The following is a 21,323-nucleotide window of genomic DNA, read 5'->3' on the forward strand; positions in this document are numbered from 1 at the left end:
ACTATTAAGAACAGTATAGCTTAAATAAAGTAAAGCAGATGCAGTTCTGGTCCGACAAGGGCAAGAAAGATGGATGTGCAACTATATGGATGCTTACACAGGACAGTTTAGAGTCTAATCTGGCAGTCCTAACAGGGAGCTATGGCTCTTTCAGTACGTCCTCATTCAGACAAACTGCTGTACCAGGGTTCATTCCAATTCTAAAAATCCCAGACAACACTCACTAATGATCAAGCTTCTTTACAGAATTAGATATCGTCCACAAAGATGCGAAAGAATATGTGCATGCATATGTGCTAGAATAGATTTGCATATGCAGCACTGAAGATATACACCCATACAGATGCTGTAAGTAAAATTTGGAAACATTCCTTAAGAGTGGACTACATAAAATAGCAAAAAAGCTGGTAAAAAGCGCTTTCACCTTTCATCACCTATTAAGTACATTAATCTAACTTAAAGAACTGCTCAAAAATTATAGTAAGTTCATAAATATTTCATGCTAAATTTTATAGACCAGGTAAATCACATGGTTGTCTGTTCTTTCACGAAATGGTGAACACAGAAATTCAGGATGCAAGTACAGTTGTCCCTCAATGCTGTACAAAGCCTTCTGAGAATACTGGCTTGTGCATCTCCAGACTGCCACACTAGGATGGCTGGGAAGGAGTTAACTAATGGTTGCATAGACTCTGCCCTTAAATCCCATTTAAACCTAGAAAATGCATGTTGATTAGACTCACAAGATGACACTTTCACTGCCTATCCTTCTCCTATTAGACAGAATAAAATGAGTTACTTGTTTCACAGGCTTTTTGAATCATATATGTTTTTTCTAGCCATCTACTTTATTTCCTAAAACTTTTGGAGTTCTTCATTAAAAAAATCAATAGGTCTTGGAAAAATCATTCTGTGGCCTCCCTCTGTCAGGCTCCAGAGACATAAGAAACACTGCTCTGTAAAAACATGCATTATTATTGTCCACAAAATTCTGGTTTGGCATGTATACTGATCCTAGTTACTTTTAACAGTAAAATGTCCAAAGAGAAAAGAATTGATGTGATGGAAAAACAAAGGTCAGAGGGAGTTTTAATACACCAAAATAGGAGAGAGACTTATAATATGGCATTTATAAAACAGATACTGTAGTTTAGCAGCATGAAGTATTTCTTATTGAATAATTCAAGACAGTATGGTTCACAGCCCAATCTAAGTGCTAATTAGCCACAGCACCATACTTACTTCAACAAAAATATAAAATAAGATCTAATTAATGACCATTTCCAGTGGCAAAAGATGAAGTTAATTTATCTCTGAAAAAAATTACTCTAGAAGAGAAACAAAATGAAAGGGGAGCTTTAAAAGAAAAAAGCACTTCAAAGCCTAGGTTCCTGTGGGCATTTCAGTGCCTAGGGCACTCTGCTCTGCTTAGCCCTTAGAACTCGTCATTGCAAGAGTGACATGATTATTTCTCTTTAGAAGAAATCTCTTCTATGCCGGTAAACACAGAATAGAAGTTGTAAATTTTCTGAAGTGAGGTATGCATATATTTGGGCTGAGAAAGAGGTAAAACAGAGGCTTTTTATTTTTTTTTTTAACTAAAAAAGGGACAAACTGAGCCTGTGCAATTCTTTGAAAGTAAGTTGAAAAAATCCTCCAGTAGCTGATTTTTGCAGCTTAGTACGTCACATAATTTCACAAATGGAAAGTGAGGGGATATGAGAGCTATTTAGAGAACATAAAGAATTTGGTAACTCTGAACAGAAGGTCACTAAATTATAAATAAATGGAGAAAGGTTTCTTAATGAGGATTATGGTATGCTCAGTAAAACTGTTTCCACTGTTATCTTATTATATACAATATTCATTTGATTCAAATTAAAAGTCCAACAGTACTATAACAAATAAACCCTAGCCAATAAGCTGTAAGATTTCAATTGAATGCTTCCATTAAACATACATACATAATCTACCTTTACAACTAAATAGCATCTGACTCATGCATTTTATACTTCTAAATATTGCAGTGACAGCAGCAGAGTGTTTCCATAATAGTGCTAAAACTGCTTTATTAACTTTTGTTCAGTGCATGTTTTAAGTGATTACAGTACTGATCAAGGATGCAGAAGGACAGATGTTTAATTGGCAGTAAGAACACAAGAATGAATTCTCAACTGTTAAGTTTCAGGCAGAAGTTCAAGAGAAATACATGTCCATAGCTAAAGCTGAGTCTCATTATTGAGTTTTAAACACCTATTTAAAACCTATTAAAACCTCCTTGACTAATGAAGTATTGAAAATCATTTATTCTTGCCTCAAAACCTTAATTTATTTCTGATTTAGGTACACAGGAATGCAAAGACAGACAGATTGTCATAAGAACAAGTTAGCATCTATGAAAAATCTGCAAGTCATGAGGATGATTTACATTTGAGAGGATCTAGGCCTTCTGTGTGGACTCAGCTGAAACTAAGATGTGAACTACTCCCTGCTTCACAGCACCAACACAATATCATAATCATGCCAAACTAGTCAGCTTGCAAATACGCTTTTCCTTTAAAGAGGCATTTCCCTTATAATTTCCAGCAACCCGTTAAACTTCTTAAAAATTTCATTTTGGGGATGGAATAATAGATTTACTGTGATCTTCTTCCTGTGTTTGCTTCTTTTGATTCATATTGACACATTTTCTCTACCTTCCTTAGCATCTGTTTAAGTATTTGCATATTTAGTCATACAATATAATCAAAACAAAGTCTCTACATCCTTATTACTATCCATTTCCAGTATCTTCCTTTCCAGTTTTTGAGACACACACCTGGTGAAACCAGCAGCTGTACAGTGTCAGTGAAATTCTGTGTATCCTTATGCTCTGCTGGCTCTCTCTTTCTTTGCACAGAGCTTAGCAGTTTCGCATTCAGTTATCTTCACTTCTGTAAAGCAGGGTTCAACCTCTCAAAAAAAGGCTGCTATGGCTATACACCCTTTTGACACTGACATAGTAACTATACAATTTATAATGCAGTAGGACCACTAGGACACAATTTTCTTCTAACTATCTGCAAAAAACTAACATAAATGACTCTGGAGAAGTTTAACAAGTTTTAGAAAACAGTATTTATTTGTAAAGCAGCTGAAAATTAAGTAATTTTTCATTAGTTCTTTCTTCTGCTTTTTAGTGAGAGTTTTTTTTCTTTTTAACTTACCTGGCATGATAATATTGGAAAAACCCAGTTTCCGTGTTATGGATACTCCATGGGTAAACATGGATGTATACTCTCTCCTAATTTGTTCTATGTCTCCATGAAGCAACTGAAGAGAAACTGCCAGACCTGAAAATGAAGAGAAAAACAAGGAAAAATAAGACATTCAAACAGATTACAATTATCACGATTTGTTAAAAATTATATACACTTGAAAGTATGTATGCATCTGGGAAGTCAGAGAATTCAGAGGGAGTTCGATAATACCCAGCCAACCCACCTCAATTTTTTAATTTACTTCAGAAGGGTGCCAACATCCAGAAATCAATCAAGACTTGCAAATAACTACCCATGAAAAAGCATTAGTAAATTATTACTGATGTGTAACTGAACTACAATGACACATCAGATCAAAATTATCTCAACAGGGGTGGACTGAGGCCTTAAGTGGAAAAAGAATAAGAAAAACGTCAATTTAGAGAGATGTCAATCAGAATATTTGCTACCATTTCAAATTTTCACTTCCTTCAACACAATTCTGCCTTCATTGGTATAAAAGAAAAGGTGCAAACCCCATCATTCCTTATCTATGGGAAAAATGTGGAGATCTCATTACAAGGCATCCCCTAACCTGATCCACAGTTATTCAAGTTATTAATCCAAAATCTGAAGAAACAAACTCTAATAGATCAATATAACATAATAGATATTTTTTCCCTAGGCATAGTAATTTGATAATGACTGAAATTGCAACTTCTTTTCAATAATCATTAGGTTAAATCAATCATGGTTTTTCCTACGTTTGCTACAAGACATGCAAAATGCAAGGGTGTCCATATAATTGTTTTCCATTATTTACTTCTCTAGAACCAAGTTAACTTCATCTACTGTATATGAAGTATACAAATAAACTACAAACAGTACAATTCACCACTGGGGGATGGGCTAGATGATCTTTAAATGTCCCTTCCAACAGATACCATTCTATAATTCCATGTTTATAGCTGAGATCAACAAAAACAACAGGCGGTTCTTTTGATTCTTTCAAATATAACCACTGAGGCAACTGTCAGGATAACACAGCTTGTAAAGATGAATCTTCCCTGACCTCCAACATTACTATAGCTGATCACGTGTCAACATACAGACTAAAGAGAAGAGCAAACTCTTCATATACACTGAACAAATGGACGTAAGCAGACAACCTAGAAGAGTGGTAATTAACTTTAGATTAAGCTTATGTAAATAACAAGTACACAAAGACTGAACAACAAGGTCTTCAGTCCTTTGGCTTTTGGAAGAAATTTCCCCGACAACCATTTTACTATTTAACTGAATAAATGTACTTGAAGTGTGATGGTTCTTAAATCAGAGCTTGAAAAATCTGTCCTAAGTACTGCCAGTCCAGGCTACTGTACTAAAGAGCTCAGAGATCTAATTAGCATGAAAACTTCTGTCTCCTTCCTCTTACCTACCCTTACATTTCATTATTCTGTCAACTCCAGAGAACATGATACTCTGACTACATTTCCTTTCTCTTATGAAAAACAGCTCACCTACACATCTTCAACTGAGTACACAAACATCACAAGTAAAAACATTCAGTGAAGTCTATTCTATTCTAAGGACTGTACATAATGCCATGGATGTTAATTATTTTGGTAATGGGAATTGTTAAAGAGTTAACAGCTTTTAGGAAGTAGTGACAGTTATTGGTGTAGATGAAAAAACAAACACAGTGATGGTACCAGAAGTTGATAAGAAGTCATACAGGCAAAATTCAGACTCTGTTAGAACAGGTGAAAAGTTTTGCACTGCTGGATGAGAAGAGAAAGGTTGGGTATAGATCACTTACAAATATGGATATTTCTCTCAGCTCCAATCTTGTTCCTTTCATATTTTAAGAAATTGTTATACATAAATATGTATATTCATACCCCTATATGCCCCTACTGTGCTGTTTCCTTGGAAACCTAAAAAACCATTTGCCATTGCTCCACATCACATCAATCACAACAGTATTAATCAGATACTGTACACAGCCTGATGTTGAGGAAAGTTATTGTGTTTTCTAAACAAAAGGTTGAAGACCTCAAATCCAATTATTGCAGCAGTTTTGTTTGTGTACAAATTTCACAGATTTCCTTGAAGAATTTTATTTAGCTCAAAATGAGCTAAGTGTCAAAAAATCTCATCAATGGCAAAAGAGTTATAACTTGAGAAATAAGATGACTGTCAAGGATTTGAAGTACTTTCTGATGCAAGGCAAGAAAGGTGTTAGAGCTCTGTATTTCACAGTATTCAGTGTTAGAAAAAGAAAAGTTATCAAGCATCAAAAAAATCTCTCAGTGGACACGCTTGAAACATGGTTTACCCATTTTACCTATAGTTTAAATACACCCTTGGAATATACATGGTATGCATCCCCCAACTCTTCAGAATAATGAGGAACATTGAATTAAAGACAGCCAAGTTACTTAGAAATGTTATACAGTGTCAACAGACCAGTACAGCAAGAAAGAGTGAAACACCAGAATGGAAACAGAAGAACGATACACAAGGAAGGAAGTCTGAAGAACCTCTGCACACCAAGGTTTCAAGTTAATAATCTTGCCACTGAAGATCCAGCTGCCAAGAGAAAAGGGAATTGAGAAGAAAGAAAGCAGATCTGATAAATCCAGTAAAAAAGCCAAAACTAGGAGCATAAGAACTTTATATAATCAATGAAAAGAAAATGATCCCCAGTTATTTCTGATTGTTATGTTCTGATTGCTCTCTCAAAGCCCCACTAATTTTGCTAAGAAACAAGGCCCCTCTTTCTCAAGGACCTAAAATCAGAAGATGCATACTGTTACTGAGGTGTGACATCCAAGTTACAGAATAGGATGCTTGAATTACCACTGATTTGTTACATTCAGGATCTTGTGATGGGCAAAAGGAACACAGTGTATATGAAAAGCTGGGAACTTATTTTCAGTGCTAAGGGAAAGTATAGCAGTCTGATCAAAGAGTCCATTTACAATGATATTAACATACTCAAAACAAAATACTGTTAAAATGACATATATACACCAAATCTTTCCAGTATCTAGCCCCTGCTTACCCTTCCACTGCCCCTCTTAAAGGGATCTTAAGGTCAGCGGTTTCAAGATAGGAAGATGGTGTACAGTGACTGAGTTATAAGAATCCCAAGTCCTTTGTCATAAGGAATAGGGTGTTGCCTGTCTCTTCCTTTTTTTCCTTCTAGGCTCTCATGTTTGTTAATGGGCTTTACACCTTGTTATTTCTTCACTGGTCTGCAAGTCCACATTGCATCTTGATACATCTTACATGTATATTATATAAGACACATACCTATCCTTCGTTCTCTTTGCTTCCCCTAAAACCAGTTTTATTCTGCTCTCAAGGTCACAAAATTTGATGACCAGTAACTGGCCACTGGTGAGGTGTTCATAGGTCTGGGGTCTCTAGTGTCATCCTACAGCAGTATTTTCAAGGCATTAATTATGGTCTTTGCTCTTCTATTCCATATTAGCCTAGGGTTATAGATAGCTAACTTTACACAAAGTAACTACATGTTATAAGTATCTACTAAGTATAAAACATATATACTGAAGTGGTTTAGACCACACAACTGCACAATGCTAAGCAAGAGCAAAAATAAAGTAGATATAATTTATTATTTTGTCATTAGATAAATTAAGACAAGTCCAGCCTGCCAAAGCCAAATAGGTAAGGAGGACTGTGTTGTTAGCTAAACACAAAGCCTGTGTCCATCTACAAGCCACAGCAATGCCTTAGTTACAAGTCTACAATAATACAATACACTTGTCAAAGAAACTAGAAACCCATCATGACTGAGGAACCATGCATCTGAAATAAAAGTCATCGGGAAGAGGTCCTTTTAAAAGATGTAATAATTCATATTTTACAAGGGACTAAAATCTGTATGCTTTTTAAAAGTCAAGTAACCTGACTATGAGAGTTAACTGATATCATATAAAGCATACAAACACATCACAGAGCCATTCAGGTTTTTCAGAAGGTTGTGCATTCAATTGAAGTGAAGAGGGACTCCCTTAAACACTCCACAAAACAAAGTGGAAAGAAGAGGAAATGACTAGTTTAAAGAGAAAAGCTTCTTCACCGAAATGTAACAACGATTTTGCATACAATAATGGCAAAAAAAAGCCACTGAGCTCAAATTACGAGTGATTAAAGCTATCTCTACAAAGAAGACATGAAGGGAGTGGAAAGGAAGTGTTACTGCTCAAAGGAAGGAAGATTTAATCATCAGACAGCAATGAGACAGGGTCAAGGTGGACCTTCCAAAGAATGTGGTCACAGGCCAGTCTGGGAGAGATGGAGAAGACACTCAAGGAAAAGGAATGCAATCACAAAATGCAGAAATACTCTTTTTGTATACAGAGACAGAATGTTAACTCATTACTATTTCTCCTTTGGAAACATAAATATTTGTTCTGCCATACAGCAAAGGTAATATCCTTTAGTTTAAATTTATTCTGCTCTGATGATGTATGTCAACATCAGTTCTTTCTCATCTCATATCATGAACTAGACAATAAAATTATCAGCTTAATTAAAAATAGGAGTATTCCTGCTGGAACAGCTGGGCACAGACAAAGCAAAATGGAAAACTGCAACATGCCACCACACACTGACTGTGGTTAACAAGATCATTACACCATCTATAAGATCTAGAATCTACCCAAAACATCATAACTATAAATTTTCCATTTCTAGAACATCAGGAGCAGAACAAAGCAATGAAAATATCCAGTCTCTGAAGGACTGGCACATTTTTTTTTAATTAGGTATATTCTGTAGCTTTGCCCCCTCATAAAAAATGTCATTTACCTCCCTAGAGGTAACTAAAACCTCTTGTGTTAGCTATTATTCTTTATTTACTCTAGTTCTGAAAATATTAGTGTAAAATTCTGTGTGGTACTGCAAACAGATCAGCATTTATTTCTTTTGCAAGCACATGAAATTTCTCACAATTAAAATCAACCATAGTTCACCACAGATTATTTCTATCACTCAGATGAAAGAGAACACAGAAAATTGACAAGTTGCTGAATAAGCATTCTGGATTTTTGTTAGATCCATCATTTTACCTTAAATCAGCTTTTATGCTGCATTATTGGTTTCTGCATTTAGTTATGACAAAAGGCAAGTGTTCATTATGCTTAGAGAATGCTTATTTGCATTTGAGCTTCTGGGGGGATGGGAAAGCATTTACATTCAGTTTCTATCTACTCACAGCAGAGAATCCTAGATCATATTGAGAAGAAAATGCCTAGCAGCTGCTCAGGAAGCTGATAGAAAAAAAAACTCAGACAGAATGATATTCAGCACTGTCTGTATTTGGAGAAAGGTAATAAAATAAAGCAGCTGTCCAAATAAAGCTGTGTAAGGGTGTTAAAAGCATTCTCAAAGCATGCAGGTGTTCCTATTTTTGGTAATATTTAAAGAGTCCGAATTATCACTACAAAGATAATACCATTAGATTTTCAGATTGTTATTGGCAAACAATTTATTGATTTAGTGTGATCTGAGAAAAATAATTCTGTAACTCCTGTACAATTTGGTCACAGCAAAATCTACATAGTAAATCCCCAAGATTACAGTCTGGGAACAGAGAGAAAAAAAGGAGACGTAGATTCAATCCTCTCTGGCCTTGTTAAAAGCTTGATAGTGATTATTTTGAATTATCAAAGGAAACTCCAAACTCTTCCTTTATTCCTCAGCTTTAAATTCTGGTTTTTAGCTCAGTAAAAAAAAAAAAAAAAAAGCAAGAAAAACAGCCCAAGAAAACAGTTCTCTTTCTAATCTCATGGATTAAATGAACTCTTGTACCTATGGCTTTTGTTAGAAATGCCCTCAGGTGTGAAAAGCTGGGGTTTTTTCCTTCTTCACACAGAATATAAACACTTAAATCCAAATGTCACTATATTATCACAAGAAAACCACCTTGGAAACTCTTCACAGGAGAGATAGTAGAGCCTCAAGTATTTCTTGCCAGAATCACCACAGGATGACGGTTAATGTACTAGCAGGCTAAATAATCATTATAAGCATCTAGTCTAACCTCCTTATAAAGACAATAAAGATCTTTGCAGTAATATCTCCAATTCTTGCCTTACTAAGCCCACTGATACTGTTTTCTATAAACAATATGCACAGCACATCAATATCCATTTCCACGCTACACTGTTACATTGCAAAGGTGAATCATCTTGTTCAAAACATTTATAATTACATTTTTATATACTGTTTTGTTTACTAGAATATTAGGCAGTGCATAGAATACACAATTTTACAATTAAGTGTTTTCTATAGCACCTCTACTGTGAATAACAGACAAGAGGTTCCAGGGAAACACCTATTCTTTTCTCGTTCATGAAGTGCGGCTCGGCCACGCAAACATCGTTCACGTCATCATATTAGAAATTAAGCATTGCAATTGTGTGTCTTATTTGAAATAAACAAAGAGTCAACGTTTGGCTGGGACCTCAAGAAAGTGTTTAAAAACAAATCTCCACCACCATAAAAGCCCAGGTGATGTCTGCAATGAATTTGAAAATATACCCTCAAAAATTATGCATATATTTTGCATAATTTATAGTCTTAAGACATTCTTTTTTTTCAGTAGACAAAGTAAAGGAATTCAACAACACTATTTAATAGTAATAAGTACAATGAGGTTTTGGAAAAGGCTTGTAAATACCTCAGTGCTAAGATGTAATCTGACTCCAATACGGAAACATAAGCCACATATTCTCATTATGTAGCCTTAGCCAGGAATTTCCAGGTTTAAATTGGGTGTAATTTCTATCACATACATAACCACAGTACTGAGATGAACAGTAAGTCATTAGGTTCTCTTGGATAGAAGATGTCCTAGATAGTATTTCAACAGCATATTTTTTGCTTTTCTCTAAAATCAAGTCTTTTAGCAACACTCAAGTGCACCTTATGAATTTAACTTCACTGGCACTCTCGTCTTCAGCACATACTACAAGTCAGTGCTATAGGAAGGACACTTACAGACAACCACATCGAAAATCTACCTCGAACTTCATTTTTGAAGTCCTTACAGTAAAGGGAGAGCTTTCACAGACAACACTTGCTTGAACTGCTGTAAAAACATGCAGAAATACATCCGACCAGCCTGTCACCTTTAAGGATTAATCTCTGTTCCCAAAGCTACCATAATTAATATTACATGCTAGATTACACCTTACATGCTCAGATTACATGCTAGATTTTAAAGATTTGGTTACCCCTGAATTTGAGAAAGGGCTTTAACATCAGATTGCTGAACAATATCATCCACCCTGTAAAAAGTATTTGAAAAAGTAGCTTCTACAAATCCTTGTCTAAAAAATCTGCTCTTTATATGTCAGAGTTATCATTCAGGACCAAATGATCTTGAGCAAGAGTTCATGTGCAAAATCCTCTATATACTTCATCTTTCAGCTTTAGCATTTGTTGAGAACAAAAAAGAAAGTCTTAATTCATTATGTACTTAATGACTCACATATGAGCACTTTTCTTATTTTAATGTATTTCAAATAGCAGCCTTCAGTGACAAATAATTCTTAAACATATCAAAATGGAATACACATAATCTCCTTATCGCAAAACATAGCTAAGATTAAAATTAGCAGATTAATAAACAGTCATTAGAACTAGAGTAATTAGATAAATGCACTTGCTGTTTAAATGTTAGATTTGATGCATAGATACAAAATACATTTCAGTGCATCTCTGACACATCTACGAACCCTGCTGAGAACAGACAGACACCAGAGATCATCTCTTCTTAGCTGAGCACAGATGCCGGGGGTGGCTTGACGTGATTAATCATGTGCACAGGAGTTACCTAAAAGTTATGTACTTTGCTCTGTTCCATCTTCTCTGTTGAGTGTTACCACTACTTCCCTTTTCTTTCTCATTTTCCACCCACCATAGCTTCACTCCTCCCTCCACTGTGAGGCTACAACTCCTTTTTTGTGGCCAACAGCTATAGCTGTCCCAGCAGAGAAAGCATATTTTGGTTCCTAACCAGCATTTCACATGCTGATTTACAGGAAAAAGCTCTCCTTGCAACACCTTTGAGAGGGATAACACCATGAATTGCTGTGGTAGTGTCACGCAAATACAGTCACACTACTATTTGTATCTAGAAAATACTGTAAGCTACAATAGCTCTGTTCCTAGAAATACTGCACTCTGTAAACTTATACTGAGCTACCAGTCCCCTGCTGTATTTGATCTTTTTTAGCTTTTCTTCAAATTCGGGAAAAATGCTGCTCCTCAGTTATATGACTTTATGGAGTCTTCTGCAGTTTCTCCACTGCAAGGTAAAGAATGAGGCTTAACAAGCTTTCCCCTCCAAAGGAAGGAATTATAAGCCAAACTTTACTCTTTGTGAAACAGGAGATGAAACAGCCAAAGTATATGTTTTTCCATCTGTTTTTTAATTTCTCAGTGTTTGACAGTACCCATGCAGAACAGTGCCAAGAGGCTGTTGAATGCAGGTACCTCGGTGCAGGGAGACATACACTGCTGCAAAGCACATACCACTGTTTCTATCGCACTCCCTTCACAGCAATATTTGTCTCAGAACTTGCATCTGGTCAGATGAGTTCATGCATTGGGCTGGTCTACCTCATGCCTTCTCTGAGTCTCACACGATCACTGTGCTAGTCTGAGAATTAATAGACTGACACATGCAGTGGGGAAATAAAATAGAACACATATGAGGTAACAATAGTTGACTAAAAACAAGGATGTTTGCTTTATGAAACTTACTGTGGTCTCGCTGAATGAAAATGATAACTGTGTAGTTAAATTTGCCTCTGAATGAGCAACCTCACTGAACTTCAAAAAAGTTAGATCTCAGTCTAAAATTGGCACCTTTTGGAACTGGTGTTGGACCACATAAACTCCTGAAGATCCATCCAATCTAACAGTTTAATCTAATTAATACCTACTGTAAAATTCAATTAATATATTTCCCCCCTAAGATGACAGCTAAGATGACAGCTGGTCCTTCCTCATGATGTGATTCTTGGCAAACATCTGTCAACAATATGGGCTTTGAGTGGTCCTCCATGCTTCAATCAAGGCATTATGCAGTTGCCCATTTATTTACCAGTCTCCTTTTGTTACGCAGCATCACTTTGGAAGACTCTGCCTGCAGATTTTCGCACAGGTACATAGAAGCAGGTTTGCATTTATTCCAGACATTTAAGTATTCATTTGAAAAAACTACTCATGCATCTTTCTCTCTTAAAGAAAGAAATAGACAGTTTGTGGCTAACAGACTTAAAAATCTTTTACATATCAAATCACAACCTGAATTTGTCTTACCAGTCTCTGTATTCACGTCCTTTCTCCATCTTATTTAAAAATTCACGTTCCTGATAACTACTAGATATAATATACTAATTTCTGAATGACCTACACTGCACGCAAGGCAATATTACTTATGTAGATTTTTCAAGAGCTGTATTTTGACCCCTTATGCAACCCTTAAAAAATTAACACTGCCATCATCTATATATATATACATAAAAAGAAGAAGTCATGCTCAACCATTCTCATGGCAAGAGAAATTGCATAATTTTGAATGTGTTTCCTTTAAAGCTTAAGGACCTCCTATCAATTAAAGATAATGCATAATTAACACTTGCTGGGGAAGTTGCAATGTAGGTTTGCACTGCTACCACAGAATACACCACACTGCATTCATTAAACATTCAATTAGGTTACATTACTCTTGTCTAGTGCATCAGAGCATTCCAATATAATGGCACAGGAAAGACTTTCCCCCTATATTTGTTATTTTCGTGGAATCCGCATGAGAATCCAAAGCTACAAAGCAGGTAAATATGTTTATAATTTCTTAAACCAGTAATTTAATCTCTATAGGATCCGAAAGGAGTTTCATCTCCTTTGCAGTAACAATTGAAAAGCACGTGCATCCTTGTCTCAGCTTTTAAGGACTACTGCACCAGACACATGCAGCTTTTCAAGACTTGTTATAAGGGAATTTAAATCAGCATGTACATGGGAGTTTACATATAAGCATATTAGGAACCTAAAGCAAAAAGAGGAGCAAAACCGAATGTCTTACATCCCCTAATAACTAAGTAATCCAGTCTTTATTCTCAAAGGAAGGCAATGAAAGACAAAGTTGTAGTGCATTTTTCACCAGTTTTAATATATGCTTTCTATAAGATAAGTCCACTGGGGAGAATATTCACAGGTAGCATGAGACCAAGGTTTAAATCTCTGCTCTAAAGGATTTGCTAAGAAGACATGAATACAGATCACACTTAGAAAAATTACGCGCTACTTGGCAGGCTTCTGAGCCATTTTCACTTTCCCCGTGGTATAATGAATATTTTCTGATTATATACGAAGTTGACTAGTTGCTGCAGGGAAGTCTGAGAAGCCAAGTGATTAGTGTGCTCATCTGGGACATGTGAGACAGACAGAAAATCCTTTTCAAAACCAGGCTCTAAACCAAGACATTTTTCTGTCTTTGAAAAACGTCTCCAACACTGTAATAAAGAATTTCTACAGTAAACCCAGTGAATATTTATATATTCCCTGACATAGCACGAGCACAAGAGTCACAGCAATCATCTCCAGTATTTTTTTTCAGCCTTTTTTTTCTTTTAACTTGCTCTGCAAGAGAAATCTTGCTCACCCATATCCCCTGATGGCACAAGTGTCCCAGGTGCCCAGCTACACACCTGTTCTCAAATTCAACCAGTGGTGGAAATGAAAACTACGTTAGCATTAGATGCCAACAGGAAAATCTTGTGCCTAAGGAAGTACTTTGATGATAGCAATGGCATTTAAGAAGGGATTACAGTAAGAACCATCACTGTTTAATTGTGTAACTTGCTCATAGTTTTAAGCAGGTAGTTTTTGTGGACAAGAACACTTTATGTGTAAAGTCCAAAGGACTGATCCAAACACCAGACGCAAATAACTACTCCAATCACTAGACATTCCTCCCCTCATCACGTGGTCTATTAAAAATAATTACATTTCAGCTTTTGAAAGTGTAAAGAACTGGAAGGGAGAAAAGAAAAAGGTAATGCTATAGGCAATAATATAAAGTCACACATGATAAATTCATTCTAAAAATCAGAAGGAAAAAAATTCATGACTCTGCATAAATATGTGCAATTGGAGTTGCATTCTCTGATTTTTAGGTTTTTTATTTCTGTATAAAACTGTCCTTAATGACAACCAGATCTGGCCTTGTTCTCTGCCCCTTGTCCTAAAATGCACTTCAAACCATTTTTAATATCAACAGGTTCATTCATGGCACAGTAATTCTGTGAGCAAATGAAGCAGCTATTATATGATCAATAACAATTTACAAGGCACTTTGTGCATTAGTGCCTGCTTTAATAAACAGAAAAGCAGCTCACATCCAATGCTGTTTATTGTAGTCCCAAGAAAGGTCCAGGGTATAGTTTCCCTGTCACACTGAAAGAATAAGATCTGCAACTATGACCCACGCTGCTTATCCTACAAAGAGATTTTAACATCTGACAGAATCCCAAGCTTCAATATGAAAGCAATGACTATGGCTAAGTATGACTAGCTAAAATATACTGTAAGAGGATGAAGGATTATTTTATATGGTTTGAGGTAAACCAGCCAGTGTTTCCTATATCTATAGTATACTTTTCACTGATCTCTGGTGCTACAGAAACAGAATGGCGTTATTTTCCCTGTACGACTGAAGTAATTAGGTGTGATCGCTATGTAGGAATAATTATTTTTCTCAGAGATTTTTGCATTTTAAAACATGTGGCTAGCTCCTAATTCTAAAAAAAAATATTATAAAAATATATTTTTATAGCCAGCTCCACGCCAGGTATTACTGAAACCTAGTTTGTTTAATAACTAGGATATCATCTAGATCTAATGGTACTTAGCCTACATATATTATGAACTCAATGAAAGAAATAACAAGACTACTAAAGGCAAATGGCTTTTGCATTAATGGTTTGATCTTCTACCCTAGGCAAACAGGTGTTTTCCAGTAAGCTGATACCTGACACCAGCTGCAAAGACTAGTGGTGAACTGGAATTTGATCCACTACCTGCTCTAGTCTCTCTGTTATACTGGAATTCATGCAGAAAACACATTCAAGTTCACACTCCAGCTAATGATGCTACCATATCCATAAGATTAAGTCCTTCCATTCCTGCATCCAATGAGAAGAGAAAAGGGGATGAACATTTGTCCCCTGCTCCTTTCTGGGCTGTATTATGAAGTTCAAATAATTTGCCTTTATTTGACCCTTTTTTAGACACAAGCTGAGAACATGATGCAATAGGATTCTGTACTTACCATTTGAAGTAGAAAAAGTACTTTTGCGGGGGGTCGGGGGCTTGAATGCTAAATACAAATGCTACAGTCTGGCAATGCAAGATATTGAAAGTACATTTTGAGTTCCCTTCCAGCTTGCCACAGAGAAACAGATTTTTTTTTTTTTTAAGTGGGACCACTTAGTGGAAACTAAGGAATTTGTATGAAAATCTCCTGAGCTGAAAGAAACCATACAGGACAGAATCTCGAGAGGGGAAAAAAGGCCTAGAGGATAGGCAATAGTCTGAAGCACTTTTGCCTTTGTTTGCTTACTCTGTTTCCCTTGTTCAGTCTTTTCAGTGTGACCTGAAAATGACAAGTGTGATAAAAACAAAAAATTAAAGTTTTCCTTTATTTGACTCATACCTACCAACAGTGCCAAGGGAGAGAAAAGGCATCTCCCGCAATGCAATACTTCCTCATTTTTTAACAACTATATGGTGGCAGACATGGCTAACAAGGCTTCAGAACCTAATTCTATACTATTCAATGCTATTACAGAAAACAGCAGCAAAGGAAAAATACAAACCAGTGTAACAACAATAACTTCCCATGAGGTGTCAGCAGAAGTATCTGAACATATTGCTAAAGCCTTGCAAGTGCTTTTTCAGGCTGTGAAGCAGTCACAGAGGAACAAAATCCGCATGTGCACTCTAAATAACCTCTCATGGTTTAGGTTTTAGTTGCTCAGTACTCAAAGCAGCATTACCGCTCACTTCTTTCTCTCTCAACCTTCACATAGAACCATAACGACTGGAAAAGACCACCAAGATCATCAAGTCCTGTGCTGGTCTTCTCTCTGCCTCCTCTCCTCTGAAAACACTTTTCAAAATCAAACCAATTTTCAATTTGCTAGTTTTAATTTCCAGCCCCCTGTAACCTGGAAAAAAATTCATGTCCCACATGCCTTTCATGTTGACTATTCACATAATTAAGACTACTCAAATTTATCCAATGTCTCCTAGGACAACTGGGAATTTAACTGAGAACTTCTGTTTCAAGAGAATGTAATAGGATAAGTGATGTATCAAAGACTAAGCAGGTATTGTACAATGACTGTTCTTTATGAATATGGTTAACGTGTTTAAGAAACCCAATACCATACGTAGCAATGTGGTCTTGTATTTTCACCACATGATTTTTATATTTATTGTTCAATAGTATGCATGACATTCTAAACCTTAAATACATATACATATGTAGATAGATTCTATATAAGAAAATAACAGGACTACTAATGGTTAAACATGTAACTTCTGTCTTGATAAGTAAAATGAGTTTTAATGCACTTCTCAGTTATCCACAATTGTATGTTAAACATACAATTTCAAGATGACTGTTAGACTTGAAATCAAGTTAAAAGAGCATGAATTCTACCACATGAAAGGGATCGCAACCACAGTGCAATATGGAAAATGATTTCATATAAGATTTCTCTATAGTCATGTTTCAACTAATTAATGTTTCACAGAGACAAAACTATATCTGAATACAAGGACAACAGACTCATAAGCTTCTATTTCAGATTTCGTTTCAAGTTTGACTGCATCTCTGGACGACAGCATTCAGAAAAAGTTAACAAGTTGATACTGAAAAAAACCCAAAACTAACAAAATGCAAATCCAACATCCCCTATCAGTCAAATCACCATCTCACAATAACACAGGCCAGTTATCTCCCATTTCTTCAGTCTCACGTGCAAATTTATTTGATGACAGTTGCAGTGATAAATAGGTGACTATGGGGAACTATTGGTAACTTCTTAAATATCAAATTGAAACTTGGTGGGACAAATCCCACGACTGCAGTATGGATATCAGTATCTACAGGCTGTTCAGAAAGGACAGGTGAGGAAGGAGAGGCAGAAGCATTGTCTTCCACATCGAGAACTGGATAGAGTGTGAAGAGCTGTCCCTGAAGAACAGACGCAAGCAAGTTGAAAGCTTATAGCTGAAAGATTATAGATTAAGAAAAAAAAAGACCAAGGCAGCAAATGGAACCTTGTGGTTGGTATCTACTACAGGCCACCTAATCAAAGCGGTCTACTGATGAAGTCTTCTTACTTCAGCTACAGAAGGCATTGTGCTCACAGGCTCTCAGTCTGCTGGGGGACTGCAACCACCCTGACATCTACTGGAAAAGTACTGCAGTGAGCTGCAGGCAATCCAAGAAACTCCTGGACTGTATTGAGCACAATTTCTTAAGCCAGGTAATAGACAGCCCTTCCAGAGGGGATATAGTACTGGATCTGTTGGTCACCAACACGGGAGATAATTGGTGACATCGAGACTGGGAGTAGCCTGGGCTGCAGTGATCAGGCGCTAGTGGAGTTCACAGTCCTGAGAGAGATGGGTCAGGCAAAGAGTGAAAACAGGATCCAGAATTTTAGGAAAGCAAAATTCCAGCTGTTCAAGGACTTATTCAATAGGAACCCCTGCAAAACCGCCCTCAGGGATAAGGAAATAGAACAGAGCTGGAAGATCTTTAATGACATTTTCCACAAAGCACAAGAGCTCCCAGTCCTCAGGTGTAAGAAATCAGGAAAGGAAGGCAAGAGAGCAGCATAGCTGAGTAAAGATGTGCTGGTCAAACCAAAGGGCAAGAAGTAAATGCACAAACAGTGGAAGAAGGGAGAGGTATCCTAGGAAGACTTACAGGGATGCTGCCTGGTTGTGTAGGGATGGGGTCAGGAAGGCCAAGGTACAGCTGGAGCTGAACTTGGCAAAGAGTGCAAAGAATAGTAAGAAGAGCTTCTACACTTATGGCAGCCTGAAAAAAGGATTAAAGAAAGCACGTACCCTTTGATGAATACAATTGGTAAACTGGTGAAAACAGAAGAGACGGCAGCCGAGGTACTCAAGAACTTTTTTGCCTCAGTCTTTACTAGAAACCTCTCTTCCCTCAACTCTTGAGTGGACGGACTGTAAGATGGGGACTGGGAAAGTAAAGTCTCTCCCACCCTAAGAGAACATCAGATTTGTGGCCACGTGAGTAACCTACACACACGTAAGTCTATGGGGTCAGACAAGATGCAACCCAGGGTCCTAAGGAAATTGGCTGATGTAGTTACCAAGTCACTCTCCAAAACAATGAAAAGACATGGCAGTCAGGTTGAGTCTTTAGTGACTGGAAAAAGGAAAATATTGCATCCAATTTTTAAAAACGGTAGAACGGAGGACCCTGGGAACTACCGACCTGTCAGCCTCACCTCTATGCCTAGGAAGATCATGGGACAGATCTTCCTGGAAGTTATGTAAGGCACATGGAGGACAGGGAGGTGATTCGAGACAGCCAGCACGGCTACACCAAGGGCAAGTCCTGCCTGACCAACCTAGTGGTCTTCTATGACGGAGCAGCTACATCAGTGAACAACGGAAGAACTACTGATGTCATCCATCTGGACTTCTGTAAGGCCTATGACATGGTTCCCTTTGACATTCTTATCTCTAAATTGGAAAGATATGGATTTGACAAGTGGACTGTTCAGTGGATCAGGAATTGGTTGGATGGTCCCATCCAAAGAGTAGTGGGTAACAGCTCAATGGCAGTACCAAATGGTGCCCCCAGGGGTCTGTACTCTGACCAGTACTATTTAATATCTTCATCAATGGTATTGTGGATTCAATTGTATCCTCTGCAAGTTTTCAGACAACACCAAGCTGAGTGGGCAACTCCTGCTACTAATACAGGCTGGGGGATGAAGGGATTGAGAGTAGCCCTGCAGAAAAAGTCAGGGGGGGTGCAGGTGGATTTTAAACTGGACATCAATGTGCACTAACAGTCCAGAAAGCCAAATGTATCCTTGGTTGCATTAAAAACATCATGGCCAGCAGGTTGAGGGAGATGATTTTGCCCCTCTACTCTATTCTGGTGAGACCTCACCTGGAGTACTACGTCTAGATCTGGAGCCCTCAACACATAAAAAACATCAACCTGTTGGAGCGGGTCCAGAGGAGGGACACAGAAATGATCAGAGGGATAGAAAGGCTGAGAGAGTTGGAGTTGTTCAGCCTGCAAAAGAGAAGGCTGCTGGAGATCTTATTGTGGCCTCCTAGTACTTAAAGGGGGCCTATAAGAAAGACGGACAAATATTTTGGCAGGGCCTGTAGCAACAGGACAAGGGGTAATCATTATAAACTAAAGGATGGTAGATTCAGACTAGATATAAGGAAGAATTTTTTTACAATGAGTGTGGTGAAACACTGGTGCTAGATGCCTGATCTCTGGGACATTTCAGGTCAGGTTGGATGGGGCTTCGAGCAGCCCAATGTGGTAGAAAATGCCCCTGTTCATTTCAGAGGGGCTGAACTAGATGACCTTTAAAGGCACCTTTCAACCCAAACCCTTCTATGCTTCTATGATCAACTGCATGTTGCTCAACTGGCCAGTAGGAATGCAGAGCGTACTTCTAAGTTTACAGTTCTCTTTTTTTTTTTAAAGTTCATTTAATATACAATGTCAATGGGAAATTTTATATTCCTGATGAAAACGTGAAGCAGAAATGTCAAGAAACATGGATAATTTGACCAGCCTCACGTGCGAAGAGCTTCACAGCAAACTGTAGCTCCTCAGCACAGAATAAAATTACACAGCTCCTCAAAGAAAATTCAGTGACTTTTTCTTTCTAAAGGTGCACATGAACAGCAATGTCATACATTTTCACCTAACACAAGTATTTTTCTCTATGTGAAGAAATATTTTTTTCCAAAGACATCAGTCCTTCTAAAACAGAGCCACTTCACTTGAAAAAACTAAGAAAACCCTAAGTATGTGAAAAGAAAGGTGACAATTTACTTACCTGCATTGGAGCCTGTCAAGTTGTAACGCGCATTCAGCTTTTTAATGATATTTTCATGTATTTGATACCAGTCACTCTCCGTGTTGCACCTAGAAAAATGGTAGATCTCTTAAGTCTTAAACAGGAACACAAGTTTTTTAGATTGGCTTCACCACGTATCTCTAAATAAATTCCCTTTTGTTCACAAAACTAATAACATGACATGACCTAATAAAGTCCCATGAAACTGTCTGTTTTGATGGAAAGAGTGAGATCGCTCTTACCGTTTAAGAAAGGCACCATGTTTCGTGTGGCAAAGAGTGGGAGAAAGATACGAACAATTATACCCAGGAGTTCAGCCATGACCAAGTTCATTATCCCCACAGATCTACCAGTTCTAAACCACACAGAAATCTATCTTGTGGCACTCAAGAGAAGACGTAGAACTCGGAGCTGGTCTTAGCAGACAGAAAAACCTGAGCTGTACACTTCAAAGTTCTTTAAAATATGATGTGATCTTCAGGAGTCACTAAAAGAGCAACTTAAATTTCAGTGTACAGCTAGAAAATAGCTGTATTTCCATAAAGGAAAATTGAACATGTTCTAATGATCACTTTTCATGGTTTAGATTGGAGTTAGCATTAAAAAAAAAAAAGTAGAATAGAATAGGCAGACCAATTAACCATTTTTTAAGCAACTATGAACATTTATTTGTCTTTAATGTCCTAAGAGTCTACATAAGAGCCAGCCCACTTGTCCACTGTCACACTGTGTTCAAACTGCTATTCTGCCACACTGATTCCAGAAGCCCTAATTCAGCACAGAGGAGTACATAGGAGAGGAGAAAGGCTGCCTTCACAATTAGGATGCAAGCCCTGGGAAGGCCAGAACTTCTTCATGTACATGACAA

The 21,323-nt window shown here is 37.2% G+C and overlaps 1 protein-coding gene across 4 annotated transcripts in view; it reads right to left on the reverse strand.

Annotated features, from left to right (window-relative positions):
* Positions 1-21,323, reverse strand: part of DOCK4 (dedicator of cytokinesis 4) — a 248,507-nt gene that overhangs the window by 107,868 nt on the left and 119,316 nt on the right. For all 4 annotated transcript variants that reach the window (XM_054056438.1, XM_054056437.1, XM_054056436.1 and 1 more), the window contains exons 12-13: positions 20,435-20,523; positions 3,207-3,332 (exon numbers count right to left, since the gene is read on the reverse strand). In XM_054056438.1, the coding sequence (XP_053912413.1) occupies positions 3,207-3,332; positions 20,435-20,523 (215 nt within the window). The remainder of the gene's footprint in view (positions 1-3,206; positions 3,333-20,434; positions 20,524-21,323) is intronic.

The sequence above is a fragment of the Cuculus canorus genome, chromosome 1 (assembly GCF_017976375.1).
Source record: "Cuculus canorus isolate bCucCan1 chromosome 1, bCucCan1.pri, whole genome shotgun sequence".
Taxonomy (NCBI): Eukaryota; Metazoa; Chordata; class Aves; order Cuculiformes; family Cuculidae; genus Cuculus; species Cuculus canorus.